At 42.0% G+C, this 22521-nt stretch overlaps 1 protein-coding gene across 1 annotated transcript in view; it reads right to left on the reverse strand.

Annotated features, from left to right (window-relative positions):
• Nucleotides 1–22521, reverse strand: part of LOC132406688 (endonuclease/exonuclease/phosphatase family domain-containing protein 1-like) — an 83997-nt gene that overhangs the window by 48600 nt on the left and 12876 nt on the right. Inside the window, exon 3 of the mRNA XM_059992543.1 lies at nt 16482–16533. Coding sequence (XP_059848526.1) covers nt 16482–16533 — 52 coding nt within the window. The remainder of the gene's footprint in view (nt 1–16481; nt 16534–22521) is intronic.

Genomic DNA, 22521 nt, shown 5'->3' on the forward strand with positions numbered 1-22521 from the left:
CACTGTGTCATTTGCAAACTTGCCAACCCATCCTTCCACCCCCATATCCAGGTCGTGAATAAAAATCATGAAAAGTAGAGGTCCCAGAACCGATCCTTGTGGGACACCACAAGTCACAACCCTCCAATATGAATGTACTTCCTCCACCACGACCCTCTGCTTTCTGCAGGCAAGCCAATTCTGAATCCACCTGGCCAAATTTCCCTGGATCCCATGCCTTCTAATAAGCCTACTGTGTGGTACCTTGTCAAATGCCTTACTAAAATCCATGTGGATCACATCCACTGCAGTACCCTCATCTATATGCCTGGTCACCTCCTCAAAGAACTCTTGCTTGTTAGACACGATCTGCCCTTCACAAAGCCATGCTGACTGTCCCTGATCAGACCATAATTCTCTAAATGCCCAAAGATTCTATCTCTAAGAATCTTTTCCAACAGCTTTCCCACCACAGACTCAAGGCTCACTGGTCTATAATTACCCGGACTATCCCTACTATCTTTTTTGAACAAGGGGACAACATTCGCCTCCCTCCAATCCTCCGGACAACGAGGACATAAAGATCCTAGCCAGAGGCTCAGCAATCTCTTCCCTCGCCTCGTGGAGCAGCCTGGGGAATATTCCGTCAGGCCCTGGGGACTTATCCGTCCTAATGTATTTTAACAACTCCAACACCTCCTCTCCCTTAATATCAACATGCTCCAGAACATCAACCTCACTCATATTGTTCTCACCATCATCAAGTTCCCTCTCATTGGTAAATACTGAAGTATTAATTGAGGACCTCGCTCACTTCCACAGCCTCCAGGCACATCTTCCCACCTTTGTCTCTAATCGGTCCTATCTTCACTCCTGTCAACCTTTTGTTCTTCACATAATTGAAGAACGTTTTGGTGTTTTCCTTTACCCTACTTGCCAAGGCCTTCTCATGCCTCCTTCTTGTTCTCCTCAGCCCCTTCTTAAGCTTCTTTCTTGCTACCCTATATTCCTCAATAGACTCACCAAATCCTTGCTTACTAAACCTCACGTATGCTGTCTTTTTCCATCTGACTAGATTCTCCACCTCACTTGTCACGCATGGTTCCTTCACCCTGCCATTCTTTATCTTCCTCACCGGGACAAATTTATCCCTAACGTCCTGCAAGAGATCCCTAAACATCGACCACATGTCCATAGTACATTTCCCTGCAACAACATCATCCCAATTCACACCCGCAAGTACTAGACTTATAGCCTCATAATTCGCCCTTCCCAATTAAAAATTTTCCTGTCCCCTCTGATTCTATCCTTTTCCATGATAATGTTAAAGGCCAGGGAGCGGTGGTCACTGTTCCGCAGATACTCACCCACTGAGAGATCTGTGACCTGACCCAGTTCATTACCTAATACTAGATCTAGTATGGCATTCCTCCTAGTCGGCCTGTCAACATACTGTGACAGGAATCCGTCCTGGACGCACTTAACAAACTCTGCCCTGTCTAAACTATTGGATCTGATCAGGTGCCAATCAACATTACCATCTGCAGAAACACTTGTGTTATTGTCTGATTGACACAATCTACCTCTCGTATTAGTCCTGCCTACCAAGGATCAGTCTTGAGAGTCTTATATTAACATCTTCCACAGCAGGAACATCATTCTTAGTAGTTACTCAGCTAATAATGTAAACCACAATGCAAAAACTGGACAAATCCTTTACCTAAAGCCAGGAAGAGTTGAGGTCAATATCTCCCAGCAAATGTTGTGGAAAGAACACTGTGTTTGAGTATGCCACTGATGGCATTTCCTGTTCAACCACTAACAGGCTGGAACTGTTGATGTGCATTTTATGGTTGTCCATGTATCTGTTGGTAAATGGATTGCATTATGCCATCTCAGCCCCCTCTGGATTATGCAGGCTTCCTGAGAAAGGATGGACTTACCCACATCCTGGCCATTAGCCAAATATTTTTGCTGATGATGTTGGAAGAAGCAAGTGGTTGCAGGTCTACAGACACACTGGATAAACTAAAATAAATAATACTTCCTTGGAGGTAGCTCGACCTGGTGAAATGTTATTCTACATTAAGGTTTTGATAGAGGAGGAACTGAACAGCAAGATAAATGTTTCAGCCCTGAATCTCCCATGGGAACAAAGATCAAGTAAATCTGTTCTTTGGATGGTGGATTAAAGGCCAGGAGTCTTCCTGGGAGTGGAATCTGTAGTCCAGATTCAGATATATTTATCGCATGTATATCAAAGCAGAAGATGAAATGAGTCATTTGTGCCAGCAACCAACACACCTACGGATAGGTTAGGGGCAGCCCACAAGTGTCACTGCACTATCCGGCATTAACGTAGCATAGCCACAACATTTGGCAGAACAACACAGAACAGAACAAGTAAGAAATCAACAACAGCAAAACAAGTCCAGTCATCCATCCCATCCTCCCTCTCACCACCTACACATACACAGACAGTCCTGCCAGTCCAATGCAGGCCTCAGGGCCTCCACTCTCCAGGTTTCAACTTCTGGACTCCCAATCTACCTTCAGTTTCGATCTTTTGTTTTGACCCCCGGACTAGCTGATGACAGGACATCACAGTCCATGCATGCCAAATGACCAGTCTTCATGCTTCTTCATGTCTCCTGCTCACATGAGCATCCGATCCCAGGACCCATAAACCTGGAACAACCTGACATCCATGAATGCTCTTCATCACCTATCCAAGTTGCTGGCCTTCAACTGCAGAGTGGAGGCCCAAATGTGGATGCCGTTTATCACATAACTACGTCGCTGGCCTTTGAACACAAAGCAGAGGACTGGACTCTGGATATTATTTACCACCCATTTATGTCCCTGGACTTTGAGTGCTGAGCAACGGCCTGACCTCTATCTCCTCCACATCCCTCTCCCCAAGGTCTAATCTGACCTCTAACTCTGCCACATCACTGTCCCTAAACACCATCTCCTCTCTCCTCTCTCTCCTCTCTCCTCTCCTCTCTGTCCCCAAAATCATCCTACAAGTTTAAGATACAACTAAGTCAGAGGCACAATCTCATTGGAGATGCAGCACAGTACTATCTTAACTGAATTGAAAGACTGAGGTCTTTTTTGCTCTTCAAAATCACTTTAACTGAAATAATGAGAGGACTGCCACTCTGGAATCTATAAATTAACTCAGGAATGAAAGCAGGTATGCAGACAGTAGAAAACACTGAGGAATGACTATGTGGCATCTGAATTTAGCACTAGAGTGAGTTTTGGAATGTGTCACTAATCCTGGAAATCCAAATAATCACAAGGAGAGCACATTCAAGGGCTGGGGGTGAATGACCTGAATTCTTGCTGGATATTTTTACAATGAAGTTGTTTTGGGTTAAATGTACATCACAGATCTTAGTCCATCAAGGTCAGAGCCTCTAAAGCAAAAATTTGGTCTGACCAGAGGTTAGGATGGAAGGAATGTGAGACGATGGTGACAGATGAGACAGTTGGGAACATTGTTTATGTAGGACACACCAGGATAAGACGTTAAACTCAGAAAGGTCACTAACTCTGTAAGCCCATTCCTTCCACACTGTTATTCATTTGTTCTCAGACAGTTATGATCTCAAAAAATATATACTTTATATATTTCTTTTTTATAATTTAGAGAATATTTTATTATTTATTTATTGAGATTCAGCATGGCCTTTCAAGCCATGCTGCACAGCAATCCCCGATTTAGTCTGAGGCTTATCAGGGACAAATTACAATGGCCAATTAACCAACCAATCAGTACATCTTTGTGCTCTGGGGGTAAACTAGAGCATGGGGTAAATGTACAACCTCTTTGCAGGCAGCAGCATGAACTGAACCCACATCGCCTGTACTGTAAATGATTGCATTAACCGCTATGCTACCATCATGTATTCAGCTGTACCTCTGTCACAAAACACCAAATTTCACAACATGCAGTATGTCAGTGAAAATAAATCTGATTCTAGTGTTTTGTTTCTAATGCTTACAAAACCTAAAGCAAGATATTTCTTTGTTTATTGCTTTTTAATATTGCTTAATTGCACATTTCAGGTAGATGGAGCTTGTCAGCCTGGGAAGGCAGTCCATCTAAGAGAGGGAAAACTCTGATTTCAAACCTCCGCTGCCTTGTGGCCATACCCACTCACGAGCAAGGCTTCGGGAGTGAAGCCTGAGGACAAATCCAGAGCTGGAGTCCCTAAGGCAGTCCGACGTTGTCTTCAACCTCGTTCCGGCAACTCCCGTGTCGACACTGGTGCCAAGCTGTATCAGCCCTTGCCCTTCCCTTGGACAACATCGGTGGCATGGACAGGGAGACTTGCTGCATGGGCAACAGCCAGTCTTCCATACAACCTTGCCCAAGCCTATGCCCTGGAGAAGTCTTTCCAAGCGCAGATCCATGGCCTCGCAAGATTAACGGATGCCATACATAATTGCACATTCCACTGAGTGATCCAAATACACTGGACTAGAAATTTATGCACACTAGTGCTGCAATATTGAAAACTGTGTTATGGTAAAGTGAAGCAACTTTGTCATAATTTTGAGTCTTAGCACTAGTCACTAATGTGTTGGGCTCGATTTTCTTTTTCCCCCCCGTGCTGTCTGTCCTGTGTTAAATTTGCCCTAATGTAACAAAACAGAATTTTCCATGACTGAGATTTTCAGTAATACTATTATGAAAATATTCATAATTGTTATTATTTGTTATTCATAATTGTTATTATAATTGTTATTCATCCTATGCAACTCCCACTCAGCCTGAAGGCTTAGAAGCAATGGTATTAAAAAGGCCAACTATATAATAAATGCATTTATAAACATATTAATCAGACTGAAGACATTAGTTCAGAAACAGCTGAAGTCTCTGTGCCACCTTGGTTGGCAATCTATATGCTGAATGTGTGTTAGAAATGGTGCAAAGAATTTTATGAGGACATTGTCAGAGCAAGTGATAATGATAGTCACAGTGCTGGAACATATAGTTTGAGGAGATTTCGTATGTCTGCAAAAGACTCCAACTAAGTTCTACTGATGTACCGTGGAAGCATTTGGACTAGTTGTATCAATGTGTTGTATGGAAGGGCCACTGTACAGGATTGGAAAAGACTGCAGAGGGTTGCAAACTCTGCCAGATCCATCATGGGCACTAGCTTCTCCACCATCGATGACAACTTCAAAAGGTGATGCCTTAAAAAAGGCAGTTTCCATCATTAAGACTCCCATCATCTCGGGCATTAGCAAATTTGAAGCTGACACAAAGTTGGGTGGCAGTGTGAAATATGAGGAAGATGTTAGGAGAATGCAGGGTGACTTGGACAGGTTGGGTGAGTGGACAGATGCAGTTTAATGTGGACAAAGGTGAGGTTATCCACTTTGGTGCAAGAACAGGAAGGCAGATTACTATCTGAATGGTGACAAGTTAGGAAAAGGGGAAGTACAACGAGATCTAGGTGTTCTTGTATATCAGTCACTGAAAGTAAGCATGCAGGTACAGCTGGCAGTGAAACTAATGGCATGTAGGCCTTCATAATAAGGGGAGTTGAGTATAGGAGCAAAGAGGTCCTTCTGCAGTTGTACAGGGCCCTGGTGAGACCACACCTGGAGTACTGTGTTCAGTTTTGGTCTCCAAACTTGAGGAAGGACATTCTTGCTATTGAGGGAGTGCAGCATAGGTTCATGAGGTTAATTCCTGGGGTGGCAGGACTGTCATATGTTGAAAGATTGGAGCGACTGGGCTTGTATACACTGGAATTTAGAAGGATGAGAGGGGATCTGATTGAAACATATAAGATTATTAAGGGATTGGACACAATTGAGGTAGAAAACATGCTCCCAATGTTGGGGGAGCCCAGAACCAGAGGCCACAGTTTAAGAATAAGGAGTAGGCCATTTAGAATGAAGTTCAGGACAAACTTCTTCACCCAGAGAGTTGTGGATCTATGGAATGCTTTGCCTCAGAAGGCAGTGGAGCCAGTTCTCTGGATGCTATCAAGAAAGAGTTACTTAGAGCTCCTAAAGATAACAGAGTCAAGGGACATAGGGAGAAGGCAGGAATGGGGAGCTAATTGTGGATGATCAGCCATGATCACATTGAATGACAGCGCTAGCTTAAAGGGCCGAATGGCCTACTCCTGCACCTATTATCTATTGACATGTTCTCTTCTTATAACTACCATCAGAGAAGAGGTACAGAAGCCTTAAGATACACATTCAATGTTTTAGGAACAGCTTCTTCTTCAACCACCCCACCCTTCCCAGCCATCATATTTCTGAATGGAGAATGAACCATGAATACTACTGTACTTCATAATTTTGTTCTCCTTTGCACTGCTTATTTAATTTTGCACTACTTAACTTTTCAATATATATTTCTTATTGTAATTTACAGTAGATTTTAATGTATTGCAATGGACTGTTGCCGCAAACAACAAATTTCATGACAAGTGCCAGTGATATTAAATCCTATTTCTGATTCTAGTGAATTAAAGTTATGAGGAGAAACTGACAAGGCTAGCATGCCTTTCTTTTCCACAATGAAGTGTAAGAGAATATTACTTTGAGGTGTACAAAATTTTGACAGATTTGGGCAAGACATACAGAAAACTCAAGAGGACTCTTTTACATTAGTTAGTGTAAAAATTAGAGGGATGGTGATTCAGTTTCTTTCAGCTAAAATATATGTAGTGCCTGAGACTCAGAATTAAATCAAAATTGAAGTTTCCAGTCATAATAAGATGACTGATCTCACATCATCTCGCCCAGAGTAACCTTAGTTTATCTTTGTGCCCACTTTGTCAGTTTTTGTGTGTAATTTTCATTGATTCTATTGCATTTCACTGTCCTACTGCAAATACCTGCAAGAAAATTTATCTGTGTAGTCTATGGTGACATATATGTACTTTGATAATAAAATTACTTTGAACTCTTCCAGATCACACCCCTGCACTGCATACTCAATCTGTGGGTCATCTCATTGTGGGAACTTTGCTGATGCATGCCTTCCAATGGGAACTGAGTGTGTGGATTGTCCAAACTTCCCTGGAGTAGCTCTGACAGGACAATGCATCCTTTCCACTAACTTCAATCACTGCTCATCCAGAACACAGAATCAATTAGTTTAGAACTTCCAGAAATAAAGGGTTTGAAACTGGAACAAAATTACTTTGTGTATATGCTTATCATTCAGTGAGAGGTCATTGGCAAGGTTGACTCCTGATGTGTGACTCACCACAGTTTACTTTGGAGCTGGAAAGTGCATAGTTCAAACAGACCCACCAGCTGGTCAGAGTTCATCGTGCAACAGATGAACATTACTGACTAGGCAAAAAAAAAAAACCCAGAAATGCTGTTTTGCAAAGTGTATTACTATGACCCCCAAGCATAACCTATCTCTAACACTGCCATAGCAAAAATCCACTCCATCCACCACAAAAGGCAGGCTTTCCCATTGGCCACACATTTTAATTTTACTTCCCTTTCTCATTCCAACATGTCAGTCTATGGCCTCCCCTACTGCATCAACAATTCCCACACTGAGATGATGCACATATTGAGTCTGCAGTGCAGGGGTGTAATGTGGGGCAGTTCAAAATTTTAAGTAAATTTATTATCAAAGTAGATATTTGTTCCCATGTACTACACTGAGATACATTTTCTTGCAGGTATTCACAGTAAAACAAAGAAATGCAATAGAATCAATCAAAAGCGACACCCAAGCGAAAATAATTACCACTGAGAACGTGAGTTGTTAAGTCCTTGAAAGTGAATCTGTAGGCTATGAGATCAGTTCAGAGTTGTGATGAGTAAAGTTAACCAAGCCGGTTCAAGAGCCTGATGGTTGATGGGTAATAACTGTTCTTGAACTTGGTGGTGTGGATATGGAGGCTTCTGTATCTATGGCCTGTTGGTAATAGTGAGAAGACAGTGTGGTCTGGATGGTAGGGTTCCTTGATGATGGATGCTGCTTTCTTGTGGCAGTGCTCATTGATGTTGAGAGCTTTGCCTGTGATAGACTGGGCTGTATTCACCACTTTCATTACATCCTTTCTGTCATGCTAAAGATCCTATGTTAAAATGGCTGCCCTGTTTGGTCTGTTTGGAAATCTGGTACCCAGATAACTTGTTTAATGGGATTTCTAATTTTTTTCTGTCATGGAATTTCACCTTTTGTACTCTAATTTATATCAAGGCACCTAATAGCAGCATGCAGGATAAGATCGGGGTGGGTGTTGAAGAATACGGAACACACTGGCTGGTTTGCCAGTGCTGACTCTGACCCTCTGGTATCAAACTGTCACTGTCCCATAATCCCATCACTTTCTGCCAGATCCTTTTTGAAACATGTGAATCAATATAGCATACTGGGATCAGAATGACTTTGGCTGACAAATTGATATTGATATCTACCTGAAGCCAAACACTTCCTGGGCTATTGCTTTTTCCTGATCTATCTTTATTGTCCCAGAAAGATCTACTTTCACTGTCCCTTTACTGCCTCTTCTACATCAGTAAAACCCAGTGTAGACTGGGGGACTGCTTCATGAGTACTTTGCTCTGTCTACCGCCATAGGTGGGATTTCCTGGTGTTCACTATGTTAAGTCAACTTTTTATTCCCATTCCAACATGTCAGTCCATGGTCACCTCTACTGCTCAACCTGACAGCATGAACATTAATTTCTTTAACTTAGGGTAATTTCTTTCACTTCTCCATTCTCTTTTTTCCAATCCTCATTATGGCTTCTTTCTTTCCCATTCTCTTTTCCATACCTGCCCATCACCTTCCTCTAGCACCCCTCCTCCTTCCCCTTCTCCTATGGTCCACTCTTCTCTCCTATCAGATTCCTTCTTCTTCACCCTTAACCTCTTCCCCCCATCACCTGCCAGCTCCTCACTTCATCCCCTCTCCCCTGTTCATTTACCTTCTCCATCACCAGGCTTCACTTATCATTTACCAGCCTGTACATCTTTCCCCCACCTACTTCTTTATTCTGCTTCTTCCCCTTTCCAGTTGGCCAGAAATGTTAATTGTTTATTCCTCTCCATAGATGTTGCCTGACCCCTTGAGTTCCTCCAGCATTTTGTGCGTATTGCTCTGATACTAAAGTGTTTGGAATGAGATCTTAAGAATTAGGTGTAAGGAAAGGTCATCCAATCATTTGAATCTGCTGTATCATTCTCTAATCATCCCTTGGACAGGGTACTATTCCATGTATTGTCTCTGTTCTTAAGATGACTATCAGCACCCTCCACCCATCTCAAAATTGTGCCACTCAAGATTGCTTCTCTAACTCCTCCAACTCCCAACCCCCACTTTGGAATAGGATCTTGGCAGACATGTCCTAGCACAACCTTGCAGCAGAACTACTGCAGCAGCAGCAGCATGATGACACATGGCAAACCGTGGCCTATGCATCAAGGGCTTTAACAAGTGCGGAAGCCAACTATGCACAGATAGAGAAAGAGCTTCTTGCCAACACATATGCATGTGAAAGGTCCCATCAGTACATTTATGGACAACTTTTGAAGTGGAGACAGACCATAAACCACTGGTCTCAATTATGTCTAAATGACTGTCCCATGAGGATACAGTGCATGTTGATAAGTCTGCATAAATATGATGAGAAGATGATTTATATGCAAGAAAATTTATGTTTGCTGTGGATGCACTGTCTCAAGCAGTTGACAAGAAAGAAAAGAATGACCAAGAGGTTAACGTAGATATACAGGCTGATGCTGTCATGATTGTCACCTCTCTTCCAGTACCTCCTGATAGAACAGAGAAGTTCAGTAATAATAAGTTCTAACGTAAGACCACTGCAAGTTTGTCTTTATTAAAAACAAACACCACCCCCCCAATTCGTTTAACAGCTTGAAAATAATGGTTAATGATTACTCACCACATTATCCCTTGATACCATTTATGTTCAGAAATCTATCAAAGTCTGTTTTCAATGGATTCAGATTGATTCTCATCACCCTTCATGGTTAAAAAAAGTTCCAAAGCTTTGCCACCCTGTGTTGAGAAATTTTTCTTTGTCTCAAACGCAAATGTATTTTCTAATACTCTGAGATGGTGGCTCCTTGGGGAGAAGAAACAATCTCCCTGCATTCAACCTGTCAAACCCTGTAACAATTCTGTGTTTCAATTACACCCCCTCTTCTTCTTCTTCTGAATTGTAAAGAATACACACAGTCTAATCCATCACTACTCAGACAGCAAATCTGCCATTCCGGGAGAGCCAGTTTAGTGAACCTTTGTTACACCCACTTTCTGTATGACAAGTAGGTCCCTTCATTGGGCAACTCCAAACATAAATGCACAACACTCCAGTGCAGTTCCAACAGTGGAAGCTCAAGTTTCAAGTGGGTGGCAGGTGGTGTAATGATATTACAGAATGATCACCGACTGGGATTCAATTCCTACCACTGCCTGTAAGGAGTTCGTATGTTCTCCCCAAGACCATGTGGGTTTTCTCCAAGTGCTCTGGTTCTCTTCCGCATTTGGTTAGGATTAATGAGTTGTGATCATGCTGTATAGGCACCAGAATTGTGGCAACTCTTGCCCAGCACCATCTTCACTGATTTGTTTTGACACAAATGATACATTTTACTCTGTTTTGACATTCATGTGACAAATAAAGATAATAATTAAAAGTTACTATTTCAAATTTGAAACTTGAAACTCAAACTTGAATGGCTCATACAGTTGTACTGAGACACTTTTACTCTTGTACTCAGTTCTTCTTGTAAGAAAGGCCAGGATACCATTTGTCTTACTCATTTCTTCTTGGGTGTGCATGCTGGCTTTCATTTTCCTTGAGTGCAAGGATACCGAGATCTCTTTGAACATCTGTGTTTCCTAATTTCTTGGCTCTTTAAACTCTTCAAAGCATTCCTGTGGCCCTCCATTGGTTGAAGAAGACCATAGATGTTGTGTCCTAGCTTTCTATGTTGTTGGCTGTGGCTGACAAGACCAATGGGAGAGTGGCAGTCTCTGTTAAAAAAGTCACATCTATAAGTGGTCTTAGCTCTGTTGGAGCTGTAGCATTTCTTCCTATGTTTTCTGCCACTTTCACGAATTTTCCTTCATTTAACTTAATGTGTTGTTTCAGGATGCTTCTCTACCTGGTGTGGTCAGCTGCAAGTTCCTCTCAGGACTTAATGTTGATGTCCAGTCCCTTCATGTCCTGCTGGCAGTGGTAGACTTGCCTGAAGCCAGCTCACCATTCAAGATATTTTTTGGAATGTATCCATCCTGCATGCATCAGATGTGGCTCATCCAGCCACAGTGTGCACACTAGGAAGACTGGCATACGAGAACACCAGCACCGGGTACTCTCTCTCTCCAAGTGATGCACAAGAAGCAACAAAGGCATCTTACATAGAAGGTGTTGAGCCTTCTTTCCTGCTTAATGTATATTGCCCGGGTCTAGAAGACTATAAGACAGGAGCAGAAGTAGGCCATTTGGCCCATCGAGTCTGCTCTGTCATTCAATCATGGGCTGATCCAATTCTTCCAGTCATCCCTACTTCCCTGCCTTCTCCCCATACCCTTCGATGCCCTGGCTAATCAAGAGCCTATCTCTGCCTTAAATGCACCCAATGACTTGGCCTCCATGGCCCTTGTGGCAACAGATTCTATAGATTTACCACCCTCTGACTAAAGTAATTTAGAACATAGAACATAGAAAACCTACAGCACAATACAGGCCCTTTGGCCCAAAATGTTGTGCCGAACATGTACTTAATTTAGAAATTACCTAGGGTTACCCACAGCCCTCTATTTTTTAAAACCCATGTACCATTCCAGGAGTCTCTTAAAGACTCTATCATATCCATCTCTACCACTGTCTCTGGCAGCCCCTTCCACGTACTCACCACCCTCTGCGTAAAAAACCTGCCCCTGAAATTTCCTCTCTACCTACTTCCAAGCACCTTAAAACTGTGTCCTCTCATGTTAGCCATTTCAGCCCTGGGAAAAAGCCTCCTGACTATCCACAAGATCAATGCCTCTCATCATCTTATACACCTCCACATCTCTGTTCTAAATGGACAATAGCCTTCAATCCTGAAGTCATGCCCTCTTGTCCTAGACTCCCCTACTATGGGAAATAACTTTGCCATATCTAATCTGTTCAGGCCTTTCAACATTCAGAAAGTTTCTCTGAGATCCCAGCTCATTCTCCTGAACTCCAAGGAATACAGTTGAAGAGCTGCCAGACATTCCTCATACGGTAACCTTTTTCATTCCTGGAATCATTCTCATGAATCTTCTCTGAACCCTCTCCAATGTCAGTATATCCTTTCTAAAATAAGGAGCTTAAAACTGCACACAATGTTCCAAGTGTGGTTTCACAGGTGCCTTATAGAGCCTCAACATCACAACCCTGCTCTTACATTCTGTACCTCTAGAAATGAATGTCAACATTACATTTGATTTGCTCACCAATGATTGAACCTGGAGGTTAACATTTAGGGTGTCCTGCACAAGGACTCCCAAGTCCCTTTGTATCTCTGCATTTTGAATTCTCACCCAACCTAAATAATAGTCTGCCTGTTTATTTCTTCCAAAGTGCATGACCATACACTTTCCAACATTGTATTTCATTTGCCACTTCCTTGCCCATTTCCCCTAAACTATCCAAGTCTCTCTGCAGGCTCTCTATTTCCTCAACATTATCTGCTCCTCCAGCTATCTTTGTATCATCAGCGAATTTAGCCACAAATCCATTAAGCCCATAATCTAATTCACTGACATACATTGTAAAAAGCAGCTGTCCCAACACCGCCCCTGTGGAACTCCACTGGCAGCCAGCCAAAATAGGATCCCTTTATTCTCACTCTGTTTTCTGCTGATCAGTCAGTGCTCCATCCATTCTAATAACTCCCCTGTAATTCCATGGGCGCTTATTTTGCTAAGCAGCCTCATGTGCAGCACCTTGTCAAGGTCTTCTGAAAATCCAAATACACCACATCTACTGCAACTCCTTTGCCTGCCCTGCTTGTAATTTCCTTAAAAAAAGTTGCAGTAGGTTAGTCAAGCAGAATTTTCCTTTTAGGAAACCATGCTGGCTTTGGCCTATCTTGTCATATGCCTCCAGGTATTCCATAATCTCATCCCTAACAATCAATTCCAACAATGATGTCCGGCTAACAGGTCTATAATTTCCTTTCTGCTGCCTCCCACCCTTCTTAGATAGAGGAGTAACATTTACAGTTCTATAGTCATCCAGCACAATGCCAGAATCTATCAGTTCTTGAAAGATCAATGCTAATGCTTCTTGCAATCTGTCCAGCTACTTCCTTCAGAATCGGAAGATGCATTGCATCAGGTCCAGGAGAATTATCCACCCTCAGGCCATTAAGCTTCATGAGCACCTTCTCAGTTGTAATTTTCACTGCACATACTTCACTTCCCTGATTCTCTTGAATGTCCAGTATACTGCAGATGTCTTCCACTGTGAAGATTAATGCAAAATACACAGACAGTTCCTCTGCCATCTCTGCGTCTCTCATTTCAATATCTCCCGCGTCATTTTCTGTCAGTTCTATATTTATCCTCAACTCTCTTTTACCCTTCATATACTTAAAGCAGCTTTTAGTATCTTCTTTGATATTAGTCGCCAGCTTCCCCGATAGTTCATCTTTTCCTTCCTAATGATCTTTTTACTTTCCTCCTACAAGTTTTTAAAAGCTTCCCAATCCTCTATCTTCCCACTAGCTTTGTCTTCCTTGTATGCCATCTCTTTTGCTTTTACTTTGGCTCTGACTTCACTTGTCAGCCACGGTAGTGTCCTTCTTCCATTCAAAAATTTTCTGCTGCTGTCAGAGTGTGCCGGTGACACAAGCATTGCACACTGTCATATTTGTTTTGACAGAGAATGTGGAGTTCTGCCATTCATGTGCAGTGAGGAGGGCAAGAGTTGTTGCAGCCTTCCCATTGTTCTGGTCGATTTCTGCACCCAAGAAGAGGTAGTCACTGATGATGGACCCTAGATATGTAAACTGATGAACAACTTCTAGTTTGTAGTTATCAATGGTAATGACTGGTGGTTCCTCCACACCTGATCTCAAGATATTTGTCTTTTTCACACCTATAGAGAGACTAAATTCCTTCCAAGCCTGGGAAAAGTGATCCATCAAGATCTGGATGTGCAGCAGAGTGGGGGTTGCAGCTTCTGCATCATCAGCAATCAGCATGTCTCTGATCATAGCCTCATGCACTTTGGTTTTGGCTCTTAGGCAGGCAAGGTTAAAAAGCTAGAGTGTCGTAGATATAGCAGTGCCAAACACTTGCCTTAGGAGAGGGCAAAGAAGATCCCAGTGAACGTTAGGGTGAGAACACAGCCTGCCTGAAGCCACTGCTTATGTCAATGGGCTTTGAAGATCTGCGGTTGTATTGCACAGTCCCCTTCGTGCTGTGGAAGGATTCGATAGGATGCTCTGCAGCCTTGTCAGTCAGCCTACCTCACAGACGATCTGAGACAGCCCGTCTTTGCTGACTGAGTCAAATGCCTTGGTGAGATCAATAAACACAAAATATTTTGTTCTCTGCACTTCTCCTTCAGTTGGTGGAAACAAGAAATCTTATGTTGACAGTTGACCTTTCAGCACAGAAGAGCAGAAGCCATTTTGTGATTCCAGATAGATTCATTCACCCAACTTCTGTAAATGGTCCATGAAGACTTGAGCAAAGATTTTGTCAACAACATTCAAGAGGGAGATGCTCCTCTAGTTGTTACAGTCACTTCTCTTGCCTTTTTTTGTGGAGGGTAAGGATGTTGGTGTCCCTTATATTCTGTGGTACAGGTCCTTCCTGCCAGGACTGACAGAGGACTTCATTCAATGATTCAGTTGGGCTGTCATGCAATGCTTGACCAGGTCTGGAGAATGCCATCATTGCCTGGTGCCTTCCTTGAGGCTAAACTATTGATGGCCTTGCTGAGCTCCTTTAGGGTCACCTCTGTTTCCAGTTTTTCCATTTTTGGCAGACACTCAGGGATGTGGTGGTGACAGTGGAGTAGAGGTCAGAGTAATGTTCCATCTCTCCATCTGTTTGCCCTGATCGTGATTGTCAAATCATTGATAGATTTGAGGGGAGCCATCTTGCTTTGAGAGGAGTCAAAGGCTATCTTGATGCCATCATATATACCCCTGATATTGCCTGTCAGTGTTGTGATCTGGACACCTTTACTGAGCTGCATTCAATATTCATTGCCATAGTGCCCAACAGTCTGCTGAACTTCACCTCCAGCCCTGAAGGGCTGTAGGATTCTCTTAATTGGAGAAGACTTACTCTCAGCTAGGGCAACACGTTTGTCTTCAACAACAGGGATCTGGCTTCACACCAGTCATTTATGTTCAAGATCTTCTTTCCAAAGGCTGTGCTATAAACGGTATTCCCCAGAAGTTCCACTTTCTCTGTGACAGAGTTTTCAGGCTGTGGATGCTTAGATCTTCCTTGAAGGGCTTAGCAAACTGCTCCAGCAGATCTGGATGAGACTCCTTGCTGATATTAATGCAAGTGTTCCCTTCTTATTTAGCATAATGGAATCTCTTTGACTACAGCTTGATTGTGCAACACACCATGAGTAATCTGTGTTGCAACCTGCACAATGGTAGCAGCATGTGAAAAGCACGCTGCTGAGAAAGGAGGGATTGACCAGGATCAAGTCCAGCTGGAGCTAGGGTGTTGAAACTTGGTCTGGAACTATGTGATACATAGAGTGCTGGAATTTTGCACCTTTCACAATCAAACTGGGATTTATGTATTTATGTGCAATTTATTCCATATCCATACTTCAACTTCTAACTTTGTTTTTATATAGTTCTTGATTCTAAAGAATTGTTGAATTTTTTTGTTGTATATCATGCCAATGCACCACAGCAAATTCCTAATACATAGAAATATATATGGTGAGTATAGTAGATTATCTTTAGCATTCTTGATTCAGGAGTAAAAATGTTTGACTTTAATTCCATGTGACATGTCCTTTCTGATTGTCATGTATAGGACATTATTGAGGTCCTTCTGAAAACCTTAATACACACATCCACTGGTTTCCCCTTTCCTTCCCTGCTGTTCATATAATCCAAGAACTCCAATAAAGTCTGTTCAATCCTGTTATTGTTTATTCCAGACATCTTTCATTAGAAATTTCAATGTTTTCCTTACCACTGATGTGAGGGCAACAGATCAGAAGCTTCCAATTTTTTTTATCCTCCTTTCTTAACTAGGTAATATCTGAATTTCTTAACTCTCACTACTTCATTTTAGTCTGCTTGATATGACCAAAAGCACAGAGATTAAAAAAAAAGTGAAAGAAAATCACAGGCTTCTTAAAATTTTTGCAGAGCAAGATTTCCCTTTTAGCTGAGAAATGTTTTGGAATACTCTCAAATGCAAGACCGTCTGTGTGCTTAGAGTAAAAACATTCCATGTATAAAACTAAGCAAGGTAAGCAAATGAGGTTACCTTATCTAAGGCATCTTCATGCAGCACTTCCTGGATGGCCAATAGTTTGATCCTGGAACAGATACAATCTGATATTAGTCACATCAACTGGGAGGCAACAAGCCCTCATCAAGTAAACATACTTAGCATTGCACAGAATGCAGCACAGGACCAGACCATCTGGACTAAACTGTGCATCCTTGTAGCATTCAACCTTCCTCTTGAAAGTTCCACTCTCTGGGTTCTGAACTGTACAACCACAGGGGTAATAGAGGAATGTGGATAACTTCCCACACCTCAAAGCTGAACTGACTCAACAACTTATAAACTCACTGTTGAGGACTATACAACTCATGTTCTTCGCATTATTTATTTATTTATTTATTTGCTTGCTTGCAAGGGTCAGAATGGAGATTAAAACTTTTTCTTCACTTTCCCCTCAGCCCCGAAATACCAGCATTGTTTGGCAATAATCTATATTGCATTGGTGCTATTTTCAAACACTTATATTTTATCTATGTATAGAATGTATAGACTATAAGACTTGAAATCTGAATTAGACCATTCAGCACGTTGAGTTTACTCTGCTATTCCATGATGGTTAATATATTATCCTCTCAACCCCATTCTCTTACCTCCTCCTCAAAACCACTTTAATTTGACAGGTTCACCAACCTCTAACTAAGGAAATTCCTGCTCATCTCTATTCTAAAGGGACATCCTTATGTTCTGAGGCCTTGCCCTCTGGTCATAGACTCTCCCACTGTAGGAAGTAACCTTTCGACATCCACTTCATCCAGACCTTTCAATGTTCAGACCTCTAGGGAATCCTGTACGAGGAACATAAGATCATCAGACATAGGAGCAGATTTAGACTATATGGCCCATCAGATCTGCTCTGCCATTCCATCATGACTGATTTATTAACCTTCTCAACCCCATTCTCTTGCCTTCTCCCCACAACCTTTAATGCCCTTACTAATCAAGAACTTATCAACCTCTACTTTAAATATACCCAATAACTTGGCTTCCACAGACATCTGTGATAATGAATTCCCCAGGCTCACCGCCCTCTGGGTAAAGAAATTCCTCCTCATCTCTGTACTAAAGGGACATCCCTCTATGCTGAACTGTGTCCTCTGATCCTAGGTTCTCCTACTATAGGAAATATCCTCTCCACATCCATTCTATCCATGTCTTTCAATATTCAATGCATTTCAATGAGATCCTCCCTCATTCTTCTCAATTCCAGTGAGTACAGGTCCAGAGTATCAACACTCTTTATATGTGGAATTATTCTCGTTTACCTCCTCTAGATCCTCTCTAATGCCAACATGCCTATTCTTAGATAAGGGGCCCAAAACTGCTCACTCTGTGAAGTCTGACAATTGCCCTATAAAGCCTCAAAGTTGCACCCTTGCTTTTACATTCTAGTCCTTTCAAAATGAATGCTAACATTGCATTTGCCTTCCTTAGCACCAGTTCAAGCTGCAACTTAACCTTTAGGGAATCCTGCACAAGGACCCCTAAGTCCCTTTGCACCTCTGATTTTTGAATTATTTCTCCTTTAGAAAATAGTATATGCCTTTTGTCCTTCCACCAATTTGCAAAACCGTGCACTTCCCTACACTATATTCCATCTGTCACTTCCTTGCCCATTCTTCCAATCTGTCTAAGTCCTTCTGCAGACTCCCAGCTTCCTCAACATCACCTACACTTCCACCTACCTTCATAGCTTCTGTAAACTGTCACAAAGCCACTAATTCCATATTCAGATCATCTACATATAACATGAAAAGATCGGTCCCAACACAAACCCTGCAGAATACCACCAGTCTCCAGCTGCAAACCAGAAAAGGTGCCCTTTATTGCCACTCTTTGCCTCCTGCCAGTCAGCTAATCTTCTAGTCATTCTAGTATCTTTCCTGTAATACCACAGACTTTTATATTGTTAAGGAGCCTCATGTGGAGTAACTTGTCAAAGGCATTCTGAAAATCCAAGTGCACAATATCCACCAATTTGTCTATCCTGCTCGTTATTTCCTCAAAGATTTCCAACAGATTTGTCAAACAACATTTTTTTCTAAAGAAAACAACAATGCCTTTGGCCTATTTTATCATGTGCTGAAATCTCATCCTTAGTAATGGACTCCAACATCTTACCAACCTCCAAAGTCAGGCTAACTGACTATAATTTCCTGTCTTTTACCTCCCTCCATTCTTAATGTGTGGAGTGACATTTGCAATTTTCCAGTATTCCAAAACTATACCAAGGTCCAAATGTCAAAATACATTTATTATCAAGGTACATACATGTCACAATGTACAACCCTGAAATTCATTTTCTTGTGGGCATTCACAATAAATGCAAAGAGGCACAATAGAGTCAATGAAAGACCGCACACAAAACAGACAAACAACCAACCTACAAAATACAACAAACTGTGTGAATACAAAAATTAAAAAAAAAACAATAAATAAACAATAAATATTGAGAACATGAGATGAAGATGCTTAAAAGTGAATCCATAGGTTGAGGGAACAGTTCAGTGTTAGGGTGAGTGAAGATGAGTGAAATTATCCTCTCTGGTTCAAGAGCCTGATATTGGAGGGATAAAAATTGTTCCTGAACCTGAGGCTCTGAGGCTTCCTTCCTTATGGCAACAATGAGAGGGAGCATGATGAGGGTCATTGATGATGGATGCTGCTTTCCTGCAACAACTCTCCATGAAGATGTGCTCAATGGTGGGGAGGGCTTTACCTGTGATAGGCTGGGCCATATCAATTATCTTTTGTAGGATGTTCCATTCAATGCATTGGTGTTTCCATAGCAGTTCATGATGCAACCAGTCAATTGCATATCTATAGAAGTTTCTCTAAATTTTAGATGACATACCGAATCTTTGTAAACTTCTAAGAAAGTAGAGGTGCTGCTGTGTTTTATTTGTAATGGCACTTATGTTCTGGACCCAGGGCAGATCCTTTGAAATGGAAACACAGGGGGAGTTAAAGTTGCTGACCCTCTCCACCTCTGATCTCCCAATGAGGATGGGCTCCAGTTTCCTCCTCACACAGTTAATAATCAGCTCCTTAGTCTTGCTGACAGTCAGTGAGAGGTTATTGTTATAAACACCACTCAGCTAGATTTTCAACTCCCTCCTTTATGCTAATTCATCACCACCAATGGTAGTGGTGTCATCAACAAACTTAAATATGGCATTGGAGCAGTACTTAGCCTCACAGTCATAAATATAAAGCAAATAGCGCCAGGGCTAAACATGTTACTTTATGTTGCATCTGTACAGATGGTGATTGTGGAGAAGATGTTGTCGCCAACCCAAAATGACTGGGATCTGCAAGTTAGAAACCAAGCATCCAGTTGCACGAGGAGCTAATGAACCCCCATCTTGGAGCTTATTGATTAGTTTTGAGGGGATGATGGTATTGGATGTCAAACTATAGTCTGTGAAGAGCATCCTGATGTATACACTTCACTATCCAAATGTTCCAGGGTTGAGTGAAGAACCAATGAAATGCACCTGCTGTTGATGTGTGATGATAGACAAATTGGAATGGACCCAAATCATTCCTCAAACAGGAGTTGATGTGTGATTGTGAATCTAATGATTCTTGAAAGATCACTACCAATACCTCCACAATCTCTTCAACCATGCCCTTCTAAGCCCTGGGTTATAGTCCATCTGCTCCAGGTGACATACCTGCCTTCAGATCTCTCAGCTTCCCCAGCACTTCCTCCTTAGTAATAGCAAAAGCCCTCATTTCTGCCCTCTGACACTCTTGCATTTCTGACACACAGTGAAGGATGATGTAAATGGTAGCTGCAGTTAATGCAACACTATTACAGCTTTGGGTGTCAGAGTTTGGAGTTCAATTCTGTTGTATTTATGTCTTCCCGATGGGTTTTCTCCATCTCCTGCAGTTTCGTCCCACAGTCCAAAGACATATTGGGTAGGTTAATTGATCATTGTAAAATCTGTCCTTGAACCTTTAATAGTACCTTGTTATTCTCCTTTTTTGTGGTTATTTGTGTAATGTATAGTAAAATTAACTGCACTGAATTGCTGCTACAAAACAACAAATGCCATGTCATTTAAGTCACTGATAATAAATCTAATTCTGATGCCCAAGAAATAATGTAATTGCCATGGAGGGCATGCAGCAAGCCTTCAGCAGACACCTAACAAGGTGGAAATGCCACATAACAAGACGTTGAGTTAAATAGACCTACTTTCTCTAGAGGTTATAAGAATGAGATGGTATCTCATTGAAGCATATAAAATTCTTACATGTCTCATAAAGCAATAAGATTATTTCCGCTGGCTGTGGGTTCCAGAACAAGGATGCAACATAATATTTTTGACAAGACATTTGTGCAGTGAACCTGTGAATTGTCCAGTATTGATGGTCCTCGAGGCTAAGATATTGTATATATTTAAGGAGATAGATTTACAGACACAAATGTCTTTTGTGGGCAGCCATGGGAATTTGATATTGGGAGGGAGGTTAAGCCATGATTGGCTGGAAGGGTACAACAGGGTGAAGGAGTTAACTAACCTAATTCACCGGAAATAATTACAAGGATGTTGCCAGGACTAGAGGGACTGAGTTATTGGTAGAGGTCAGGCAAGTCTTTATTGCTTGGGATGCAGAAGAAGGGTGGGGGGGGGGGTGGATGACCTTATTGAAAATATTAAATCATGAAAGGCATAGATAAGGTTTTATGGTAAGTCTTTTCTCCAGGCAATGGCAGTCCAGAGCAATGATGCATTGAGCTAGGGTGCAAGAGGAAACGTTAAAAGGGAACCAAGGGGCAATTTTTTCAAGCAGAAGGTGGTGAATAAACAGAATGAGCTATCAGAAGAAAAGGTTGAGGCAGGCCCAATCGTAACTTTACATGCAGGGACAGGACTTAGAGGGTTATGGTCCGAGTGCAGGAAATTTGGACTAGCTAGAGTGGGGAACACTGTGTTCAACATGGACACATTGGATCGAAGGGCCTGCATCTCTGCTGTACTGTTCTATTAACTTCTATTTTCTATATTTCAATGTATCCTGTACCTGTATGTTTATGTATATTTCAGTCAGCCTCCTGGCAAAGACAATAGGACTAACAAGGAATGATACTTAATTCTAACCATCTCTGCCCAAGCTTGGTCCCACATCCCCTCTTCAATGTACATTCATTCTTGATGTGTGGATGTTAGACCCTAGACACTAGAATACTACAGCACAGTTCAGGCCCTTCAGCCCTTGATGTTGTGCTGACCCATATATTCCTTAGAAAAGTACTAAACCCACACTACCCCGTAACCCTCTATTTTTCATTCATCAATGTGCCTGTCCAAGAGGCTCTTAAATACCCCTAATGTTCTAGCTTCCACCACCATCCCTGGCAAGTCAGTCCAGGCACCCACAACACTCTGTGTAAAAAACTTAGCCCTGATGTCTCCCCTAAACTTCCCTCCCTTAACTCTGTACATATTCCCTCTGGTGTTTGCTATTCATGCCCTGGGAAACAGGTACTGACTATCCACCCTATCTATGCCTCTCATGATCTTGTAGACCTCTATCAAGTCCCCTCTCATTCTTCTACGTTCCAAAGAGAAAAGTCCCAGCTCTGCTAACCTTGCCTCATAAGACTTGCTTTCCAATCCAGTCAACATCCTGGTAAACCTCCTCTGCACCCTCTCCTTAGCTTCCGCATCCTTCCTATAATGAGGTGACCAGAACTGAACACAATACTCTAAGTGTGGTCTCACCAGAGTTTTGTAGAGTTGCAACATGACCTCTCTACTCTTGAACTCAATCCCCTTATTAATGAAGCCTAGCATCCCATAGGCCTTCTTAACTATCCTATCAACCTGTGCAGCAACCTTGAGGGATGTATAGATTTCAACCCCAAGATCCCTGTGTTCATCCACACTCTTAAGTAACTGACCATTAGCCCTGTACTCAGCCTTCTGGTTCATCCTTTGAAAATGTATCACCTCACAATTATCCAGATTGAACTCCATCTGTCAGTTTTCTGCCCAACTCTGCA

This window comes from Hypanus sabinus, chromosome 17 (genome assembly GCF_030144855.1).
Source record: "Hypanus sabinus isolate sHypSab1 chromosome 17, sHypSab1.hap1, whole genome shotgun sequence".
In the NCBI taxonomy this organism is placed as follows: Eukaryota; Metazoa; Chordata; class Chondrichthyes; order Myliobatiformes; family Dasyatidae; genus Hypanus; species Hypanus sabinus.